At 44.4% G+C, this 22,036-nt stretch overlaps 1 protein-coding gene and 1 long non-coding RNA gene across 3 annotated transcripts in view; one reads left to right on the forward strand and one right to left on the reverse strand.

Annotated features, from left to right (window-relative positions):
* Positions 1-16,558, forward strand: part of LOC142830445 (uncharacterized) — a 75,747-nt gene extending 59,189 nt beyond the window's left edge. For both annotated transcript variants that reach the window (XR_012905685.1, XR_012905684.1), the window contains exons 2-3: positions 15,271-15,386; positions 16,260-16,558. This is a non-coding gene — a long non-coding RNA (uncharacterized LOC142830445). The remainder of the gene's footprint in view (positions 1-15,270; positions 15,387-16,259) is intronic.
* The window catches only part of BAG3 (BAG cochaperone 3), a 28,030-nt gene extending 9,264 nt beyond the window's left edge, over positions 1-18,766 (reverse strand). Inside the window, exon 1 of the mRNA XM_006111398.4 lies at positions 18,255-18,766. Within this exon, the coding sequence (XP_006111460.1) occupies positions 18,255-18,431 (177 nt within the window). The 5' untranslated portion in view covers positions 18,432-18,766. The remainder of the gene's footprint in view (positions 1-18,254) is intronic.
* Positions 18,767-22,036: the final 3,270 nt, after the last annotated feature.

A 22,036-nucleotide genomic window follows, 5' to 3' on the forward strand; every position in this document is an offset into this window, starting at 1 on the left:
CAGCCCCCGCATGCTGCTCAGAAAAAGTGGGCCATTTGTTTTTCCACAACTGTGAGCAGCGGGGAATGCTGTTTCATGAGATGCTCCTGCCCCCAACACAATCCCATTGCCCGTTTTCTGGGAGCTTCCTGTTTCAGTAACATGCAGTGGGCAAAGCACCAATCCCCCCTCCCCTCATGCTCTTATTCAGAGCACATAGCCCAGCCCTGCAGCCTGTGTGGGGCTAGGGATGTAAGCGACTAGTCGACTATCCGACAAGCATATGCTCAACTAGTCTGTCCTCCCCTGCCTGTATCAGAGGCAGGGGAGGGGGGGGAGCAGGAGCCGGTGCCAGGGGGAAGACAGCTTAAAAGTTGGTTCCCCCCAGAAAGATCTCTGCGGGGGCCAGGGGAGGCAGAGATGCGAGGAAATGGTGTGCTAGGGACTGCTTCAGAAACGGTGCTGGGGGGAGCCAGCTTTTAAGCTGCTTCAGTCCCCACTTGTGCTGGTCCCAACCCAATTGCTGCACCTCTTCCTTTGACATGTACAAAAGCCACCCACCTTACCCCAAACTCCCTTCTGCACCCAACCATCATCCCAGACCCTGCACCTCCTCCATTAATGTCTTGGATGAGTGGGGCCCTTGACCACTTTCCAAAAGTCTTGGAGTGCACACCCCTCCCATCACAAATTATTGCCCATCCCGGAGTCAGATCCTGAGTGAGCCTCCTATATGCCAGTATCTCCTTAAAACAGAAGCAAAATGCAGGACAATGTAGCACTTTAAAGACTAACAAGATGGTTTATTAGATGATGAGCTTTCGTGGGCCAGACCCACTTCCTCAGATCAAATAGTGGAAGAAAGTTGATCTGAGGAAGTGGGTCTGGCCCAGGAAAGCTCATCATCTAATAAACCATCTTGTTAGTCTTTAAAGTGCTACATTGTCCTGCATTTTGCTTCAGCTACCCCAGACTAACACGGCTACATTCCTTAAAACAGAGTACTGAGAAACTCAGCAAGTTGTAATTGTAGATAATGCTACTGTTTTTCACTAATGGGTCAGCCTAAATGAAGCACTTCATGTCGTGAAGGGGCTCAAATCAGAGGGGCCTGAATTTATTTTCCTGGGTGTCAATTAAGAGCAACTTCCATGAAGTCAGGGAGGAAAAGCAGGCCCAGAACATTTTCAGAGAAAAATATTTTTAGTTTAGCCAGTACAAGACTACAGGTCTGAGTCTGATCGCACAATGGCTTTTACATTAGTGTAACTAGTTATTATTTCAGACTTAAACAGATGTAAGAACAGAATCCGCACTTGTGTATGTATAGTCTTGGGGTTGCTGGACCCTTAGTAGAAACAACTAGGTCCTCTTCACCAATCCACCCTTCAGTGGATTTACTCCTACAAATATAAATCTGGATCACCACAGTGTGGTGTTCCTAGCACTACTGGCAGCTATTCATCTCTAGGTACTGGAGGAACATACGCTTAAGTTGGGAAACTGAGTTTACCTGAAAATCAAGAACAGTCAGCAAGTAGCAACTGAAGCCATGTGCAAAGCAGAATTTCTGCCAAATGAGAGGAGCTAACAATGCTGCCTAACAGTCAGGAATATTGATGATTCAGTGCTCGGAAGAAACACCTTGCTGCCTAGGCTGAGTCATTAGACTCAATGCCTGGTCAGCAGCAGCTGCTCCACAAAACCCTTCTGAGATCTAAGGGTAGTTACATAGGTTTGCCTGAATCATGCCACCCAGCTGGAATGACTCATGCAGATCTCCCCACTCTAGCATGGAAGAAAGGGTTGTCTGTGGTATTGTCCTTCCCTCATATGGACCTTGTAGAAGATGGCGGCTCACTGGGTAGGAGATAATGATATACAGAGGTTAGAGCCTGAGTGGGCCAAGAGGACCTAAAATAAGATAAACTATAGCTTCAGGCAACATTATCTTTCCCATGGCGGGGCAGTCCTTGTTGGCAAGACTTCAATTGAGACCCCCTATCAGGAAGCTGCTAATGGCCAGTACTGAGCCAAACTCTTCCTTGGAATCTCAGAAGTCTGCAAAGTTTCGGGGTAGACCTTACAGCCCCAATTCCAATCCCCAACAGAGTAATCTGGAATGATCTGAATCCTTGTGAAAGTTTCCTCTACCACCCACCATAGGATTTATCTCCCATCATACCCAGGGAAAGGGTTGATCTCATCCTATATGATCAAGTTAGGAGGCCCTACAAGTTGTTTTCTTTAGACTGCCTACATTTGTGAACCATTCCAGCTATTTTACAAATCCTCCCTCCACAGTTCAGAGCCTGGTTGGACATGCAAAACAACCAGCCCAACAGCAAAGAGGTGTGTATGTGAGGGTTTTAAAAAAAAAAATGCCAAAATTTGCCTGCGGTAAAATTTTACAGCATGCTTATAAGCCCTGAAAATAGGGTTTATAATGGAAAAACTGACATCACCTTCAACAGAACAGCATGAACTGTATGCCTGTAATTTGCCATTATTCTAATTCCAGTTATACATAAATATAAGTACATCTTTGGAACATTACACATTTAGTCAGTCTCTGTCCTCAAATTCTCTTCATGGTCAATTATAAAAATGATAGCTAGGCATTTGTTTCTCTCTATGTATGTATGCAGGTATTTATGCGGCCTTCATCACTATAGCATCTGAGCATCTCCCACTAAAGCAACAAAATTCTCTGTACTACTCTATCTCCAGAAGTAGCATGAATTGTTAATCACACAGAACACAAACATAAAGAAGGTGATCTAATTATAGCTATTCTTTATAAACCTGACTATTCTCTTTAGCATTTAATTTATACTAACTTAAGCTCGCTACTCAGTAACACGGGGCTGGTCCACACCGGCATAGCTTGGCATACATTGGCATACCTTGCTCTCTCAGGGTATGAAAAATCCACATGACCAAGACACGTAACTGTGCTGACCTATCCCACAGCATAGGCAGTGACAGGTCAATGAAAGAATTTTTCCATTGACCTAGCTACCACCTCCTGAGCTGGATTACCTGTTCTGACAGGAGAAATGACCCTCCCACCAGCATAGGGACTGCCACAGTGACACAGCTGCAGCAGCTTTTCTTCAGTCCAACTTCTCTTCCCCTCCCTCATTTTATCCTTATTTCATCATCTCCCTACTCCTCACTTCTCCCTATGCTTTCAACTTGCCCTTGCAAGTCCACCTCGGAGAATAATCAAGTAAAATGTGACATATGATGAGTCACCATGTATGTAACTAGCCGCAAACACAATCTTACACTGATGTAATTTGTTTTCCAACTGTCAAGTCACTTCCCTTTATCCTGTATCAGTTTCCCCATCTATAAAACAATTTCCTATCTCTGGTGTGTTAGACTTCCCATTTGATGATTTCTAGATGCTGTACAAACTGAGTGCATTAATTTCTATTTTAAAAAAAATCATTACGGAAAGTTTTTTTTTTAACCTTGTTATTACCGATTTATGATCAAATTATAGTGTGTCTAGGCAGGCAAAGCAAAGAATACACACACTGCTATAAAATTTTAAGTGAGCATTGTCAACAAACAGCAGAACAAATAACTACTACAATTTTTTTAATAATTAAAGTATAAGCAAACTAAATCATGTCTTTTCTTGAACTAGCAGTACTGGAATATTACTGTATACTACAAGTGGGTTTGAAGCTATTGTTCCTGAAGCAAACCTAATTAACATTTTCTTTACATATTAAAAATAAACATGGATTTTACATTAAAAATACAACTCCCTTTTCCCTGTAGTTTTCCAAAATCTCTTTGCATACTTTTTTATATCCGCAATCAGCTAATCAGTAGCTTAGCATGGCCTTGTGTTAATAAGGCCTTGTTGATGCTTAAGTGTACTGCTTTAACTAAGCTGGCCTAATTAAAATGAAAAAAACCCAAAATCAATGTAGAAGCATCTCTCCTGGTACAAAAGTGCTCATACTAGCATGGTTTATTGTGGGTTTGATTAAGCAAAATAAGCTTAACTATGTAGGTAAACAAAAAAGAACCCCTCATAACAAACAAAAAATTCTACCCAAGAATCACAAGTAAAACCATCCTTACAATAAATACATCCCCCATATTTTGGCCCTCCGCTCAGGACAGTGCAATCTCACAGCCAGAGTATCTTAAACATTAGTTCTTTATGTAAGACCTCTCCATGAACATTTTGTAGGAAAAAGTACTTTGAAGAGAAGGATGAGATACCTCTTCTAGATTTTCAGTGATTTAACAATAGGTATAGGCAGGGGTCGACATATTATGGAAAACCCTACTCGCCAGACAAAAAAGGGACTCGCCATCCTCCCCCACAAGAAGTGTTTTTTTTAATGGCATAAATTCCTAATAAGAATAAGAACAGTAATTACTAATAAGTTATTAATATCACCCAGGTTATTAATAAAAATCTTATAAATCTCTACCTTTTCTCTCTACTGCCATGTCTCCTCCCCTTGCTCCATCAGCTCCTCTGGTGCCTGCTGCCCCTCAACCCCTCACCCTCTGCTGTCCTGACTCCTGCCCTCAGCCTTCCTGAGACCTGCCCCCCTCCACCAGCCCTTCTCTCCGCCCTGTGCCTACTCCTCCAGTAGCCCTACTCTAATCATGTGAGCTACCCCTCCTCATCCCCTCTCCTAACACACCCCTCTACACACCTGCCCTGCCTCTCTCCTCTGGTGCTGGTCCCTTCCCTGCAGGTGTCTGCCCTTCTGCTTCACCCCCAGAATCTCTTGGCATTTGCACCCTCCTGGTGCCTCCCCCTTTCCTCACTGCCCCTGCCCCCTTTGCTCTTTTTCCCTGATACTCACCACCCTCTGCCCCCGTTCCCCTCATGCCCCTGTGCCCTCACAGATGCCTTGCTCCATCCCCACCTTCCTCATGCCCACCCCTTCTTTCAAGCCTTCTCCCAGCACCTCCCCTTCCTGCCCCCCGTGCCCTTACCCTCTCCTCTCCCAGCATCACCCTGTCCCCCCCTCCCACTGACACCTCCCCTCTTGCCCTTTTCCTCATTGTTTCCACTTGGCCCCCTGGCATTTCTCTCCTGCACCCCTGTCCCTTGATGCTTTCCCCTTTCTTCTTCTTCTTCTTCTCCTGACCTCCTCCCCTCAGCACAAGCCCCTTCCCCATATTTTTCCCCTCCCCACAGCCCAGCCCAGCTCCTTCCCCTCCCCGGGGGCCAGCTCTAGGTTTTTTGCTGCCCCAAGCAAAACATTCCCCCCACCTTTGTTGTTGTCTTTTACACGTTTGCATTTTGCAATGGGGTTTTTTTGGTTTTCTTTTTTGTCTCGGCATTTTAGCCCTATAAATAACAAATAGCATTTTCATTCATTTTTTTCCATAAAGGCAAAGGCGCTTCAAGTGAACTCCCCCTTTCACTCACTGCTGGGTCGCAGCAGCCTTTTTCCTGGCCTGTCCAGTCCCTCCCTATGGACAAGCACCCTGCACTGCCCATTCCAGACCCACAGGGGAAGCAGGGTGCAGGGACAGCACACAGCCAGAGGGGTGCAGGGAACAGTGGGGGAGTACAGGGGGGCACAGGGAACGGGCAGCACACAGCTGGGGGGAGGGATCGGGGGTAGCAGGGTGTGGTGGAGGCACGGGGAATGGGACGTGGGGAATGGGAGGGGCAGAGGGATCGGGGTCTAGGGGCAGTGCAGGGAATGGGCAGCACAGAGCTGGGGGGGCAGGGATTGGGGGGAGCAGGGTGTGGGGGAGGCATGGAGAATGGGATGCGGGGAACGGGAGGGGCAGAGGGATCGGGGTCTAGGGGCAGTGCAGGGAATGGGCAGCACAGAGCTGGGGGGCAGGGTGTGAAGGCAGTGCAGAGCCAAAGGGTCACAGGGAAGAGAGAGACCAATGGGTCTGGGGTGCAGGGGAGGCATGTGGAACGAGCGGCACGGAGATAAAGTGGGGCTGGGTGCGTGGCAGGACTGGAGCAGGTGGGGCGGGCCCTGGCTGTGCCGCGCGCTGCAGCCAGCTCCCAGGGACATGCGGCCAGAGCCAAGCTGCCGCGGCCCTTTAAAATCAGCGTCCTGGCATCCCGCCCCGCCTCCTCGCACCAGAGCTGCACGCAGGCAGCCCGGTAGGAAGAATCGCTGCACTTCCCCCTTCCCAGCAGCGCTGTGCTCCTCCGCCAGCCAGCAGATCAGATGAGGCCGCGCTGCCTGTAGTGCGGGCTTCGGCCCATTCTCCCACCGGGCCAGTCCACCCCTGCACTTGCCGGCTGGAAAAATCTACTCGCCAGGGGCAAGCGGGCGAGTGCATTTGTCGATCCCTGGGGATAGGTACCAGTTTAAGGGCCCAGTCCTGCAAGAGTCTGAGCACTCCTGAAAGCTGCTAAGTACCAATTCCCATTTACTTCAATTGAATTACTATCTGAAAGGATTCTTTAGCTTAAAAAAACCCCACACCCACAATTATTTAAATATTTATTCTGTTAAGATGAACATCGGCTGTCCCTTTGAACTAGGGATGTAAGCAACTAGTCGACTATCTAGTAAATATGAGCTTATCGGATAGTTGAGTAGCGACTCAACTTGTCGCTCTCCCTCCACTTATTGCCTCTATCAACGGGATGGGAGAAAGAGCCGATGCTGTGGGGAGCCAGCTTAAAAGCTGGTTCCATCCAGCACTGTCTCTGCAAGGGAGGCGGACACACCAAGGGGAAATGGCGTAGTCAGTCCCCGCTCACGCTGGTTCTGACTGCTGCGCTTCTGTTTTTGAAATGTAGCCAGAGCCCCACAGGGTTCTTCCTACATTTAAAAAGCTGAGGCGCAGCCAGGATAGCGAGTGCCCGACCTTCCCCTTATCGACTAATTGAGTAGTCGATGGAATTTCCGCTGACCACTCCGTTAGCTGATTGATCAAAATTTAACATCCCTACTTTGAACCGTCAAGTCCAGAGGTAACATGTCACTGCTGCAGTCAATAGGAGTTCTGTCATTGACTTCAGCAGAGCCTGAATGTCACGCCTGATACATAACAGATCCACATTCTGTTTGCCTTTATTCCTTTCACAGCTTCTCTTCTATGTTCATGGAGAATTTATTTAAGGACCATCAGTATTTGACATTTCAGCTCCTGTACTGGCTTTCTGCCTGCAGGCCCAATATTAGCAAGGTTTCATTGAAAGTGTGGACTCTCCTGTCTGCTTTCTGATGCTCCCAGAATACTAAGTGACAGTCCCACAGCCTTTAGTGGTATTTACTGAAGTGGGGATTGAAAGCAGGATTGGTAGAGAGGAGGGTGAGAGGTGAAATAATTTGCTGACATCTGTCCCTGCCACACCTGATGATCTAGATCTTCATGTCATTTCTATGGAAAGGCTATGTGCAACATGATTCCACAAAGGCACCAGTCCTCTCTTCCCTAGTCACCAGCCCAGAATTCTGAAGTGTCCATAGCCTTAAGTCTACAGATAGAATGATCTGCCCTGAATTACTTTTTGGCCCACTTCTGTTCTCCCATTAATGACTGGGCCTTAGTATAGATTGAAATAAGATGAGATCTAAAGGATAATATGAAATTAATCAGATCCTTGATTATTCCTCTAATTCAGAATCTCTAGAAATAAAAATTTCCTACTGAAAAGCCCCTACACAAAAATGAAGCTATAAATTATGTAAAACACAGCTTTAAAAATCTATTCAGAGAGCATCAAGACACTATCCCAGAAAGAGTGCCAACTTTTTAAAATTAAATCATTGCAAACGAATTTTGGTTCCACTGCACATCTGGCATTTTGTTATAGTTAAGGTTAGATTCTGTCACCAGTATTTTTAGAAAGTCAGGGACAAGTATTGGGCAACATACTAAAATTCACAGAAGCCCATGACCTGTTCCTGACTTTTACTAAAAATACCTGCGAGGGGTGGGGGGAAGGGAGACAGAGTGCTGCAGGGGCTTGCAGCTGTTCCAGCCAGCGGGCTGAGCAACCCCAGCCAGCCCAGGATTGCTACTCCAGCGGGCCTGGGGGCTGACCACTGGTTTGCTGTTTCAGTGGCCCTGGGACTGCCTCATGAGAAGTCATGGAGGTTCCAGAAAGTCATGGAATCCATGACAATCATATCCTTAAGTAGGTTGCAAAGTCATAGTTGCTGTACACCTTAGAACGGAGATTTCAGTAACTAGTTTTTAAACTGAAGAAGGATCTTCCGAAATTGCAATTAACAGTGCTAAGCACAAAAGACTGAAGATTCTCATCTCAAACTGGAATCTTCTAGCATATAAAAGAAGAGCGGTGTCATAACTGGGATGAGGGAAGAGAAGGGGAATTAGCAACCACAGAATTTTCATTGAAGTACCATGCAGGGGTGAGTGTGGTAACCCCTCTCAAAGTACTGTCTTGGCATTCAGCTTAGGAATAAGTCATGCTTGCCAACACTTTTTATATTTCATTCATACATGCTATTTGTGATCTCAACACTGTGTTTATGAAGGTCAAATTCCATACTGAAAACACCTTTATAAAAATAAAAGGTTAAATAAACACAATGGGAGAAAAACTTAGGCCATGACCTTTCCAGTTCAAATAAAGCAAGAGAAAGCCAACTCCCATTCACCAATGCTGCATAATGCACGAAAAGGCATCTCTCTCATCTCACTCCTGCAAAGATAAAATGTGCTGTAGTAGAAGAATATTTTTAATAATAATATTGATAAATTCCCCATTCCCCAAACATTTAGTATTTCAGAAAAATTATTTTAAAACCCCCCCTCAAACTTTAAAGAAAAATAGAGACCAAGATAAATGAAGGGGAAGATTAAAAAGCAAGGTCCAACAGTGGTCTTAAAGGAATAGGATAAACCTGATCATCTGTTCTCTTACATGTGATGGGAGGGACCTGAAAAGCAGGTAGAATGTGAATGCAGAAGTCCTTCAGAAAGTGGTTGAGATTTTAAATAGAGCCTACATCATGAACGGCCTTAAAAATCAACAGTGGCATTTTAGAGCCCATCTACCTCTTTATAAGCAACCACATTAAAGAAAATAATGCAAGCATAAGGTGATTATAATTGCTCAAACCAGCAGGAAAATCCACTTGCTGCATTCCAAACAAGCTTCAAGTGGAAGAGATGCATAGTGCTGGCAGCTCTGTTAAAGGGGAATTACAATTATCACACCTCTTGGCGAACAGGGCACGTTTTGCTGTTACAAGGTCATCACCAGGATAAATAAAGGTGCAGCCAGCATAAACGGTGCGACTGGAAAACATGCTTCATGCCACTGCATCCTACACTTGGCTTGTGAGGGAGAGGACATGGTCAGGAGTGACAAATATCAAGATTCTCAACTTTACTCGCCACTTTTAAATGAGTTCCCGCAGCAAGCAGGGCATGACGGAGGGGAAGGAACCCTTGTGAGAACAGTGTCTGCACAACAGCCCTCTCTTTCTGGCATGGAAGATGAGGTAAGACCAGCTCATCAAACTCAGTGATCAGGAATTCCTCAGAAGCCAAAATCATCATAATTAGTGATCCAAATCCAAAGGTCATGCTCTTCAGTCACTCCTCATTCTTCTACATTGTTGTATCAGCAGATGTTAAAATTGTCCAGAATATGCTGGACGCAAACTGTAATTTTGACAGGTCTCTTGAACTGCAGACAATTTGCATGAGTAAGAAGAGTAAGGACTGAACTCCAAAATGTACAATGTTACAAAGGATTTACAGGGGAAATATTGAAAAGCAACATTTTTTTCTTCTTGCAAAACACATGGCCACTAACATTTTCTTAAGCTGCATTTACTACAACAACCTAAGTACAGAAGAAAGACCCTCTAAGACCACAGTGTCCAACACGCTAGCCATATGTGGCTATTGGGCCAGTTGAGTGTGGCTGGTTCCCTATAGCAGTAATCACTATAGTGGCTACTGCTTCAGTTGAACACCACAGCTCTAAGACTTCCCTATTAATTATCATATTTAGCTTTTCCATAGTTCTTCCAGAGAGGACAAAACAAAAAGGCAATTAGGGAAAATGTAGGAATGAGCCAGTGTTATATGAACTTTCAAAAGAGGGGTAGGGAACCCTTTTTCAGTCAGGGGCCACACACACACACACACACACACACACACACACACACCCCCACCCCCAAACCCCTTGCTTACTCCAAGGTGGAAACAATAGAAAACCTCCACACAGCTCACTCACGATTAACTTGGTGCACACTGCCCTCTAGCCCTTGCCATGAACTGGATCAAATTAAGCCATGGGCTGCGGTTTTCCCACTCTTGGATTCAAAGAAATACAATATTGTAGAAAAGTGTGGTCTGTGACCACTTAGCAAAATTCTTGGCATGCCCCCTTGCAAAAATTATTGCCCATCCCTGTTTCATGCAGATCAAAAATGGAGATCCACACTTCTAGCTGTAAAGTCACTATATGGCTATACCGCAAGCCAGTATCTTCTTGGAAAACATAGCTGTAATTTTCTTGCTCACCAAGCTGATTCCTTTGAGGCTATCATATTGTGGCTTTTCACAGAACATGAAGACACTTGCCCTTTATGCTCAAAGTAGAAGGTGACCTGCATGAAGATTGCATCAATTGGGCGGAATTGACCATGTTCTGAGGAAACAATGACATCCACAAAGAGTGAAGGTCTTGGAATACATTTGAAGACCTTCTGCCAACAGTTTTCTTGCCAAGGATCATAAGAATGACAACATGCTCTACCAAGCTTCTTCTGTTCATTATGTAATTTTCCGTAAGAAGGAGGCTTGTCTTCCGTGCTCCAAAGCTTGCTGTGTCCATGAACACAAAGCATAGATGACCAGTCAATTTCAAGAAGCAGCAACATGCTGCCACTCATGAAAGGAAAGCAAGTAGCAAACAAGTAACCAGCCAGTCAGTCACTTCACAGGCTTTCTTTACTGCCTGAATTTTCATCTTGATTTAATTATCATAGGGTAGTTCTCGGGTATCACTTCCTAAAATAGCACTTCATCCATATGGATTATTTTTCCACACTATAAAAACACTTGTTTATGTTGCACCCCATTAATTGATAAGATTTCCCTAAGACCAGTTGCGCACGTGCGCGCACACATGCACGCGCACACGCGCACGCACACAGACAAAGACGAGCAAGCCTCTTTAGCATCTCAGGATTGCAGCCCCTTTTTAATTTTATGTTTACTTTTGAATCAGAGTCAGGGTATCTGTGTTTGAAAGAAGCACAGGAATGTCAGGGACGGTCTAGGAACGCTTGGTCCTGCCTCAGCCTGAGGCGACAGACTAATCTCACAAGGTCCATTCCAGCCCAAATGTTTCTACAACTGTTTATTGTTGTCTAATCAAAGACAATGCTGTTTATCACATAGTTATAGTGAACAGTCATGCTTGTTCATCAGTTGTAGGTGTTTAAGGCAAGACTCCTGACTGGGAGAAGTACTGGCACATACCTTTCCTACACAAAAGGGTGTATTACTACTAATCCATTTCCAAAAGATATAGTTTAGGGCAGTGGTAGGGAACCTTTTTTCCTGTCATGGGCCACTATCCCACAAGAAAAACAAACAATTACGGGCCACTCACATGCACAAGGGTGTACATAGGCTTGGGGTTGCCATTATGCTCCATTTCTCCCCCAACTCCAGCCTTGTGGGGAGATGGGGAGGGAAAGAAGGGTATCCCAAGACAGATGAAATTAAGCAACTGGTCATTGGCTACCCACCAATGATTTAGGGAGTTAACAAAATACAGTTTCTACACTCATAGAAGAGTGAATTGGTGGACCCTCATTGCTCTAATTCTCCACTGTCTTATGTAGTCACTCATACCAATGTGAATTGAGTGTAAAATACTTGCAAAATAAATAGATAGCCTGTTACAGCCACTTTGCACTTCTTTTGACTGGAGTAAGAGACGGTATGAGGTACAAGTTTAAAAAAAACCAACAGAACCAGTGGATGGGATTTTCAAGACTATTTATTATTGGCTAAATCCTTCTCTTATCCCGGACAGTAGGAATTTTTACCATTGACTTGAAAAAGGACAAGTGTTAGGTCAATGCTGAGCATTTTTTTAAATAAAAGCACCATGTGGTTCTAGTGAACTAAGAAGGGAGCTTAATGAGCTATTGAATACAGTCAGAAATTAATTATAGTGGTGGATGGGAGACTTTGGTAATCTGAGCACATGAGGGATAGCTGCATACATGCGTCAGTCCTCCTAAGCAATGCTGATAGTCTGTTTGCATCATTGCAAGGCAATGAGCATTGTCAAATGATGTGAGATCATTGCTGGAAGGGCCGCATTCAGAAGGGTTACATTTATGGCAGATGCCATTCAATGCGACAGTATTCTAGGCATTCATAGTTGTGAAAGGTCATAATTTACAACAATCACAATCCATAACCTACTATGCCTCTGAGCCATTGATAACCATCACAACTATTCAATGAATCTCTTTACAGTTAACATCTGTGACCCATCTTTAGTCAGAATAAACTTCAAAGAGGAATAGTCTATGTAAAAAAGTGCATAGGAGCGCAGCTTTAGTTAATACTTATTTAAGCCTTGTTTATATGTTCCCTTTCCTGAAACCATTTAAGCCTTGCCTGGGTATTCACTTCCTTGAAACCATCCTCCCCAGCTACATTTGGCCCATTTCCATTTTCAAAAGTTCAAAGGCTCCCACTGAACAATTTAGTAGACTAACCCGCCATTTCAAGTAATCTTGGTAAAAGCCATGTTCAGTTAATACATGCCAAAGGGAAGATGGTTATAATAAAGAAACTAAATGGCATTTGTTGAAAAATGCTTCTCTAGTAGAAATGTAGTAAGTTATGTGGTCCACATTATTGAAAGTATCACCAAGTCATTTGATAAAGTATCCCAGGAGAAAATAACTATTAAAGAACTTGTCTTCATGCTCTAAATGTTTTCAGTCATTACCAAAAACCACTACTTCTATTTACTTCAGTCCAGTTGAAAAATTTATGTTCCTTGATTTCTGGCCATGTTACTAATCCATTATGACATTCTATTCCATACAAATAACTGAGTCATAAAATAGGTGAAGCTGTGAGACTTACTTACAACCACCATTCCCCCCATAAAACCTAATAATTGCATACACATATCAGCGCTGTGAAAGGTTAACTGGTTAGCATCAGCTGTTACTGGTGGGGTCCCAGTTAACCAGTGGTGTGCCGCAGGCAGGGGCTGTTCCAGCCAGGCTGGGCTGGAACAGCTCTCCCTGCCCACCCTACCTTTATCAGTTAATTGGTTAAACACAACATTTAACTGGTTAACCCCTTGTTTCTCAAACTGTGGGTCCCAACCCTCCAGGGGGGCATGAGCAACTTAGAGGGGGGTTGCGGTATCACAAAGTTTGAGAACCCCTGGGTTAACCAATTAAATGTGATTTTATATCCCTAAAAGATATCGTGGGTGCTCTTCATACATGCAGGCCCACCGACAGGAATGGCAAAGGAAACAACTGCCCCAGGGCCCAGCCATTCAAAAGGGCTAGGACTCCCAGCTGCCACTACTGAAGCAGCATCCAGAGCCCCAGGCCTTTTAAAATGCCACACAGAGCGATCCAGGCAGTGGTAAAGGCTGAGTGGGCGCCATGGTCCGGACAGGGCTCAGGGCTGGCTACCCCAGCCTGCTCCTTCGAAGTACATGGGGCTGCCCTCCTTCCCTTTGCTCAGGGGCCCAGTGAGACTGTCTGCTCACTTGCATGAATGAGGGGGAAGAAGGCAACAGTAAATCATGATAATAACCAGAATGGCTTCATGTGGTTGCTGTTGTGTATTATACTTCACAGTTAACTGGGGACCTGATTTCACTGACTTAAATGGAAGTTGGAATAGAGTTTAAGGGATAATAGGTCTAGTATTCCACTGAAATCAATAAACACCAGTATAAAAATCAGAATAAAATGAAAGGAGAATCATTTTCAACAAGGATCACTTGATAATTACCTCTTCTGTTCACTCCCTCTTGGGCATTTGGTATTGGCCACTTTCGGAAGACAGGATACTGGGCTAGATGGACCTCTGGTCTGACCCAGTATGGCTATTCTGATATTAACATGACAAAAATAAGGGGGTTTCATTATCACTAATGGTCTCACTAAAGTTATTGTTCAATTAGCTAGCAAAATGACTTCACATTTTGTGTTCAATTTCACAGGTGGAGTCTTTAAATTTATTTTAACTTGCAAAAGTCACTCAAAGGGATGAATTATCAAGATGATGTGAAGAATTTTAAACTGATATTTTATCACCAATACTAGGGTGCTCTACAGTCAGTGGTTTCACTGTCTGCTTTTATGAGCTTTCCAAAAGAACAGGTAATCACTGAAATCTTAAAAAACATATTGTCTCTTTTGAATCCTTCAACTTTAGCATGGTAAAGAATGAACATTTCAGCTTTTCTGATACTCTCATAATAGCTGAAACAAAACTTGTTCTCTTATTTGAATTATACTAGGTAAGTGAAGGAGAAAACAAAGAAGCAATTTGAAAATATTCCTCCTGACTGCATACAAATAATCTCAGTCATTCATTAACACAAGAATCATAAAAAACAACTAATGGTCCTGCAGCACCGTAGAGACTAACAAAAATGTAGAGACTAACAAAAATGTAGATCGTTGCAAATTTAACTGTCCAGAATTCTTATTTAGAAGCTCACAATATCCCCTTAGGGCCAGAATTTAAAATCTTTACTAATACTCTTGAACCTCTTTAATCCAACAACCTTGGGAAATAGGTTATTCCAGATCCAGGAATTTTCCAGATCCTGGGCATTTGGCATAATGAAGGGCAAGCAAAGTCTATTATTAAAGCTTTTGTATGTACAAACCATTATAGAGTACTGTAAATGTATAACATGTCATAAGATACGTCCTTAATGTACTATATTTAAACTGTTACTGGAGGTGGAAGTGGGGGTGCAGAGTCTGAGCGGGCCATGCAGGGTGGGGTGGGGTCCGAACCAGAGGTGTTCCCAGCTCTCCCACACTCAGGTTAAGGAGGTTCAAGTTTACTAAACAGTACCTGACTCCACAAATAGTTCCAGGGAAGTCAACAGGATTAACTGTGAAATAAAATGCTACTTAAACCAGAGCAAAGGTGCCAGAATCTTTGCCTTAACTTGAATGGGTAATTCTAAATGTAGGCCCAACACTTAGGGCCATATCAGACCTTTCATGCAACACATATATTGAAATCAATTGGAGTTTGACTCTGTTGTCAGTAACAGAACACTAAATCAATCATTTTCTTTCTTCTCAGGAAAAATTACCCTAATCTTCATAAGCAGCTCCAAAGCATGTAAATGCTTATTTCTGAGAGTATTTTCATCAGATATTCTTATTAGAGAAATGTATTTCACAGTATCTCTTCAAAAGGTAGGTGCAATTGTTTCTTCTTTTTATATAGCAGCTTGTATATCCTCCCTATCTCCTCCAACTACTTTTAAACTGGTTTGTAAGATAATCATTAAAACCTGGCAGGAAAGGAATTACCTTCCATTACTATAGATTTCACATTAGATAAGAATGGAATTTTTGTTTCAATCACAAAGGAGGATTTATGATCCACTATAATTCACAATTTTCCTCCTTTTCAGATGATTATCAGCTTAAATCTGGTTTTTTTTTTTTTTTTGATCTTAAACAAGGCAGCAGAGACAATGGATAATTTCCCAAGAGATAGCAAATTTATAAGAGAGATCATTCAAAAATGTGCACTCTTCAAAAAACTATTATAGTTGCATAGGACATCTCTTAATATATTTATTTGTTCACAGTAGAATCATTCCTGACTGGAACCCAATTACACTATCAGACAATCTGTCTAACATGAGCTTTTTTAGTCAATTTTAAACATATAATATATAACATATGTTTCTGAGATCATCACAATAGTACCAAAATTACATAATTTACTTTGTCATTACGTTAAACAGTGCCTATCAATACATTTAAGAATATTTACAAAAAAATAAGTGAATTGTTTTATAAAATCTGTATTAAATCAAGAAAATCTGTCACACTGGATCCATACCCAAGTAATTCCAATGACTTCTGTGGAGGTACTCCTGATTTGGGAGCAGGGGGAGGGGGGCAGAGGGAGGTGGAGAGAGAATCAGTCCCTTGGGCTTCCATTATACTGCACTGCTTGTGCTGAGTTGTGATTGAATTCATAAAATGAGTAATAAATGTAATTCAATTATCATTCTGAAACTGAGGTATTGTAAAGAGTATTCCTGTTACATTTAGTGTTTCAAGCATCAAGATTTACATGAATGAATAAAGTTACAAGTGTCAGAATTGCACAAAAATGGTTGTCATCAGTCAACAAAATTTATCTTCCATGGGCTAATTTACAAAAATACATTTCAGACCTCTAAAGAACTTCAACACAAGCAACAATACTTTCTACAAACCAACGCCTACGTCCTTTCAGAATGCTGATGAAATGGTGAAAATATAGTTCTCAGAGTTAATTAGAACTGAATGTTGTCATGATGATTTAACTGTTTTGGTGCTCTACAATAATTTCTTGTGTTTAAAGGCCTAAGACCACCAGCACTGCTCCATTTTTAAGGCAACAGCTCAAGTGTTTTCCAAATCCGTTGCACTGTGACCTCTTTCTGACAACAAAAATCACTACACAGCCCCAGAAGGGATGACAGAAGCCTGAGCTACACTGTCTCAGGTTGGGGGAAGGGCAAAACCCCAGCAACCCTAAGACAGCCCTGGGGACCCCATTAAAATAGAGTCTCAACCCACAGTTTGAGAATTGCAGGTTTTAGCTTGTTACTACATTGTCAGGAACCTTCTCTAGTAGCTGAAGTAATCCAGCATTCAGACTACCAGTCCAATACCCAGGAACTTAAGAGTCCACACAAATTTCTTTCAGCATTAGCCTGACCAGCACTGTTTATTTTTTATTAAACACACTCTTTCCTTTGATGTGCTGCAGAATTCTCTACAACCCTCTTCTAAATAAGCTTCATTCTGGAACGTAGTGTCTAAGGACAACAGAACTGAGCCCTGTGTTAGTCCTATGACAATAATGTTTTATGACCATCAATAATATTTCAAAAATAAAGGCACAAGGACAAAGCTTAGCCTCGTAGTGTATTAAAAAACTTAAAACAAAGTAAACAGACATCTGATGATAAACTCTTATTTTCCACCAAGCTTTTAAAACCTTCCTAGTTCTGCTAGGATTTTCTAGCACCTTTTTTCTCCTGGTTTTTGCCTAAGGCTAACAAAATCCGCTAATTCTGATTAATTGGAGGGCCATTTATAAATTGAGTATTTATTGAAACTAAGACAGGCTTACTTAAAAGCTCCATTTATGAGGGCAAGTAGAAATAACATGACTCCTCTCTATCTCTCAACTGCTTCTCTTTACATGGACATATTTGGAGTAAGAGATGGATTTCCCATAAGCATGCTTTAAAACAAAACAAAAACCAAAGAACAAAATTACCCAGACAGTTAACACAAAGAGAAAAAAAAAAACCTTGAAAGAAGGCGGGTTTTTACTGATGTCCATAGTTTAAATTATACACATCTGAAAAATAAATCTGTGTGTGTCTTTCCAGGCAGGCTGGGTGGACTTAACCAACTTTAAATAAACATTACAGGGCTAAGGTATCAAATGATTTAATGCACAAAAAAAGGACTGCAGTGCGTCAGAGACAAAAGGCAGCTCCTGGCCTCACTGCATTGCCATGTACTGAGGAGAGGGGGCAGATGGCCCTGCCATTGCCCCTCACCCTCCACTGCACGGTACTGAGAGGGCAGGCAGTTCTGCCATTGCTCTAGCACCCCTACCCCCCCCCCCTTTCCATGTACTAGAGTAGGGGCGGCTTTGGCATTTGGCGTGTACTGAATAGAGCTTGTTGCCCCACTACAACACCACGTACCGAGGGGAGACCCGGCTGCCCCCTCCCCATGTGCTCCATGGGAAAGCTACTATCCCCCTGGTATTTCCCATATATCTAGGAGAGGGGAATCTGCCCCCCCCCAATTTGCCGTGTACCAAGGCCCGCCCTGCGCATTTGCCATGTATCAAGGGGAGAGGAGGCTGCTCCCCTCAGTATTCGCCATGTACCGAGGGCAGGCCCGGCAGCCCGTCCCTTTGTCCCCCTTCTCCCCACGCAGCCCTGCTCTGCCCCCCGCCGTGCCAGGCGCTGCGCACGGAGCAAGCTCCCGACCCTTTCCTCCAAAGTCCCCGGCGCGGAGCCCCCCCGCGGGCACCTTGTGCGGCTCCGCCAGCAGCCGCGGGTCGCTCCAGGTGGTGGTGCGGCTGTTGTGATCCACGAAGAAGGGCCAGCCCGTCTGCGGGTCGATCTTCACCTCCCAGCCCGGCGGCAGGGGCTCTCGCTCGGCGCTGCCCTCCATCTGCCCCAGGGGCGAGTGCGTGGCTGCGCTCATGCTCGGGCAGGACGCGCACCCAGCCAGCCCATGCGCTGGAGACTCAGGCGGGGACGCCGGCCAGGCCGGCACCTTTATCAATCAATGGGCGGAGGGAGGGGGCAGCGAAGGGGGTGGAAGTGTCTGGAAAGAGCCGCGCAGGGGCCAGGCGGAGGAGGAGGAGGAGAAGGGGGAGGAGAAGGAGGTGGAGAGACAGAGCAACTGGCCGGCGCGGCTGGAAACTTCTGGTGGTGTCGAGCAGAACTTGGTTGCGGCGGGGCGGGGAAAGCCTGCTTGAGTCACCCTCCGGCTCCTCCGCCTGTGGGGTTAGCCCAGCCCAACTCTCCGTGCTGCCGCGGCGTGTCCTCGCTTCTCGGGGGCGCTGGGACGGAGGCGGGGAAAGTTCACCCCCCCTTTTCTCTGGGGAATGGCCGAACAAGGAGCTCAAGTTACAGAGGGGGAGGTCTCCGCTGGATATTAGGAAAAACTATTCCCCTAGGAGGGTGGTGAAGCCCTGGGATGGGTTCTCGAGGGAGGTTTTGGACTCTGTATCCTGAGAGGTTTTTAAGTCTGGGTTTGACAAAGGCCTGGCTGGGGTGATTTAGTTGGGATCAGCCCTGCTTTGGAATCGATAACCTCCTGAGGTCTCTTCCAGCCCCCTGAGTCTATGAATGGGATTGCAGTGCCTGATCAGGGTCTTTGGCAGAAGTGTTGCTAGCCCCTTGGGGACAGTAAAAGCAAGAGTATTTTTGCCTCCCCCCACACCGCTGTGTGTGGCTGAAATCATACAGGTCATATAAAAATACCACAGAATCCATGATCTCTGTGACCGCTCAGTGCCTTAATAATAATAAAAAGTGAGTAGCCCTCCCCCCTTCTCCCATTTGAGCTGTTAGGGACCCTGCAAGTGCTTAGTCTCCTTATGCCTAGGGCCAGCACTGGTTTTTGGGCATTGGCAGAATGTAAAGGATTAGTGGCCTGGGTGCCTTTGCCTATAGCAGTCGATCAGTAATTTCTGATAGATAAAAATCTCACATATCTACAACACCTAAACAGCACCTCTGAATCACACCTGTGCAACCCCACTGGGCCAGATGCATCCTAGGAGTAACTTCATTGTGGCCAGTGCACAAGGGATAAAGGTGCTTGGACTGACTCTTCTCTTGTTTACAAGGTGTAACATTGATTTCAGAGAACTAGTCAGGCCCTGATCCTGGAAATGTGTAAGTGTATACGTAAGTTCAGTCTCTGAGATGCTTTTGCTCACCCACGTTCCACTATAGGTAGATGTGTAACACCAACTGGCAGAACTGAACCTGGGACCTCCAGAGCTAATCTCTAAGGCTGTAGAGTAGTGTTTCTCTACAGAAACAAACTTTTTAAGACTGAGAAACACCAAACAATTTTTTTTACGAGGGACACCAAGGATTTTTTTGTTGAACAACAACAACAACAAAAAAACAGCCATTTTGAACTCTGTTGTTCTCCACGGCACACCTCCGACTGCGTCGTGGCACACCGGTGCTCCCCAGGACACAGTTTAAGAAACACTGCTGTAGAGCAAACTCTTTTGCTCTCTCTGGTCTAAGTGCCACTATATAGGACAGTGAGCCACATCCAGCAAGTGTGTGGGTTACATTTACACCTCAAGCATGGGCAGGGAGTTCTATGGGCTCGGGGTGCCCAGGCAGCACCAAGAATATTCCTGGCCCAGGCCTGGCTCTACCAAAGTTCAAGACTGAGTCTCTCTCCCACCCGCCACCCTGCGCTCCCCAGCCCAGCAAGACCCCCAGCCCACCTGCTATTCCTGGGTCATCTAAAATGGCCCAGGAAACATCACCAACAGCACTCCTCACCACTTGCTCTGTGCAACTGCTGCTATGTGTCCCTGTGACCCCCTTGGGAGAAGGTTGTCTCTGCGCATTGCCCTTGCCCCAAGTGCCCCTCTAGCCCAATAGGAAGCTCCAGGGTGGTGCCTGCAGAGAGCAGTGCACAGAGATCTCTGCTCCTTATGCTTAGGGGCTGCTGTCAAAGAGGAGCGCCCTACGTAAGTGCTGCAACCTCCATCCCCTCTCCTAATATCAACTCCTGCTCCCCACTCATTCCCAGAGCCTGCAACCCCCCCTCTCCATCTCTTTCCCACACCTACACCTTGCACTCCCTCTGGCTGCCCAGAGGGTAGATGGTATAGGCCTCCATCTTTCTCATCTCAATATTGTGACAAAGCCTTGGGCAACAGCAGGTGATCCAGGATTCTAATCACTGCAGCATCAGTTAGTTGCCCAATGCACACCACTATATGAGTTCTGTGCCAAATTGATAGATTGAAGATCAATTGGAGAGAGTGAAAAGTTAATTACTTCATTAACTCAGAGGCTACAAAGTACAGAAAAAGAGCACAGAAGGAAAGAGAGAAAGTGGAACAGCTATAGGCTGAGTTCAGGAACTGTAAGATATGACTGCCTGTATTCTGCTCTTGTGAGGGACTAAGCCTTGGTCTATGATGGTCACACTTCTGTTCCAAAGGGACAATGATCTGCTTTAGGCCTTTCTTCCCATTCCTTTAGTCCACAGCATTTTTAGGAAGATTTGCTAAGACAAAGCTAAGGTGGTAATGATAGCTCCAGCCTGGGCACTAGTTCTAGAACTCCTGCATGAGGCATCTTTTTATCAGTCCACCTGTTCCTCTTTATATAAATCTACTGGAAATAATTTCCCAGAATCAAGGCCTGGTGCTTCATCTGAACCCAGAATCTCTATACTTAATAGCATGTGATCTGGCTGAATTCTGTGGACGGATCCTGCTCAGCAGCTAAACAAGACATTTTGATTCAAAGCAGAAAGCCTCTATTAGAAAGATTTATTAATTTAGGTAAAAACATTTCTCTTCATGGTCTGTTGAGAGTCATGTTTTAGCCTTCTTGGATTCTTCTATATCAGTCAACTTGGTCTAGTTATTGTCTTCAGACTTTCAGTGGGGTCCAGTTGGCTGCTATTCCAGCATATCGTCCACTTGCAGATAGTCACTCAATTTTTTCTGCAATATATAGATTTATAAAAAGATCTGACTCACACGTTCCCACCAATTAAGAAACCATTACCCTGTTGGGGCTTGAATGTGGAACTCACATCTTTGATGGATCCCTCATTTGAGACAATGGCAACATGTTTTTTTTATTTTATCCTTCTATTAAGACAGTTTTTCTAGTTGCTATTGGCCCACAAGATGCGAAAAATTCAAGCATTAATTGCACAACCACCATATACAGGTTGAACCTCTCTAGTCCAGCCCTTTCTGGTCTGGCAATATCCATGGTCCAGCATGATTTTAGTTAGCTCAATGGCCACTTATCATGATGTGGCCACATTTTCAGCAGTCCCATAAAATTTATTTACTGCCCCAGTCCTGGCTCTCAGGGTTCTATGATGTTATTTAGCTCTAATTTACCCCCTAAATATCTTTTAAGAGTCCAGTAAGCAGTAGAAGTGCTGGTAATGCTGCTAGACAATATTGACCTCCCATAGTTTGGTAAATTCTTTGGTTTGGTACCAGTAAGGTCCCAAGGGTTTCAACCTGTATTGAGGTTCAACCTGTAGAGAGGTTCAACCTGTATTGTCTTTTATAA

This window comes from Pelodiscus sinensis, chromosome 8 (genome assembly GCF_049634645.1).
Source record: "Pelodiscus sinensis isolate JC-2024 chromosome 8, ASM4963464v1, whole genome shotgun sequence".
NCBI classification, from domain to species: domain Eukaryota; kingdom Metazoa; phylum Chordata; order Testudines; family Trionychidae; genus Pelodiscus; species Pelodiscus sinensis.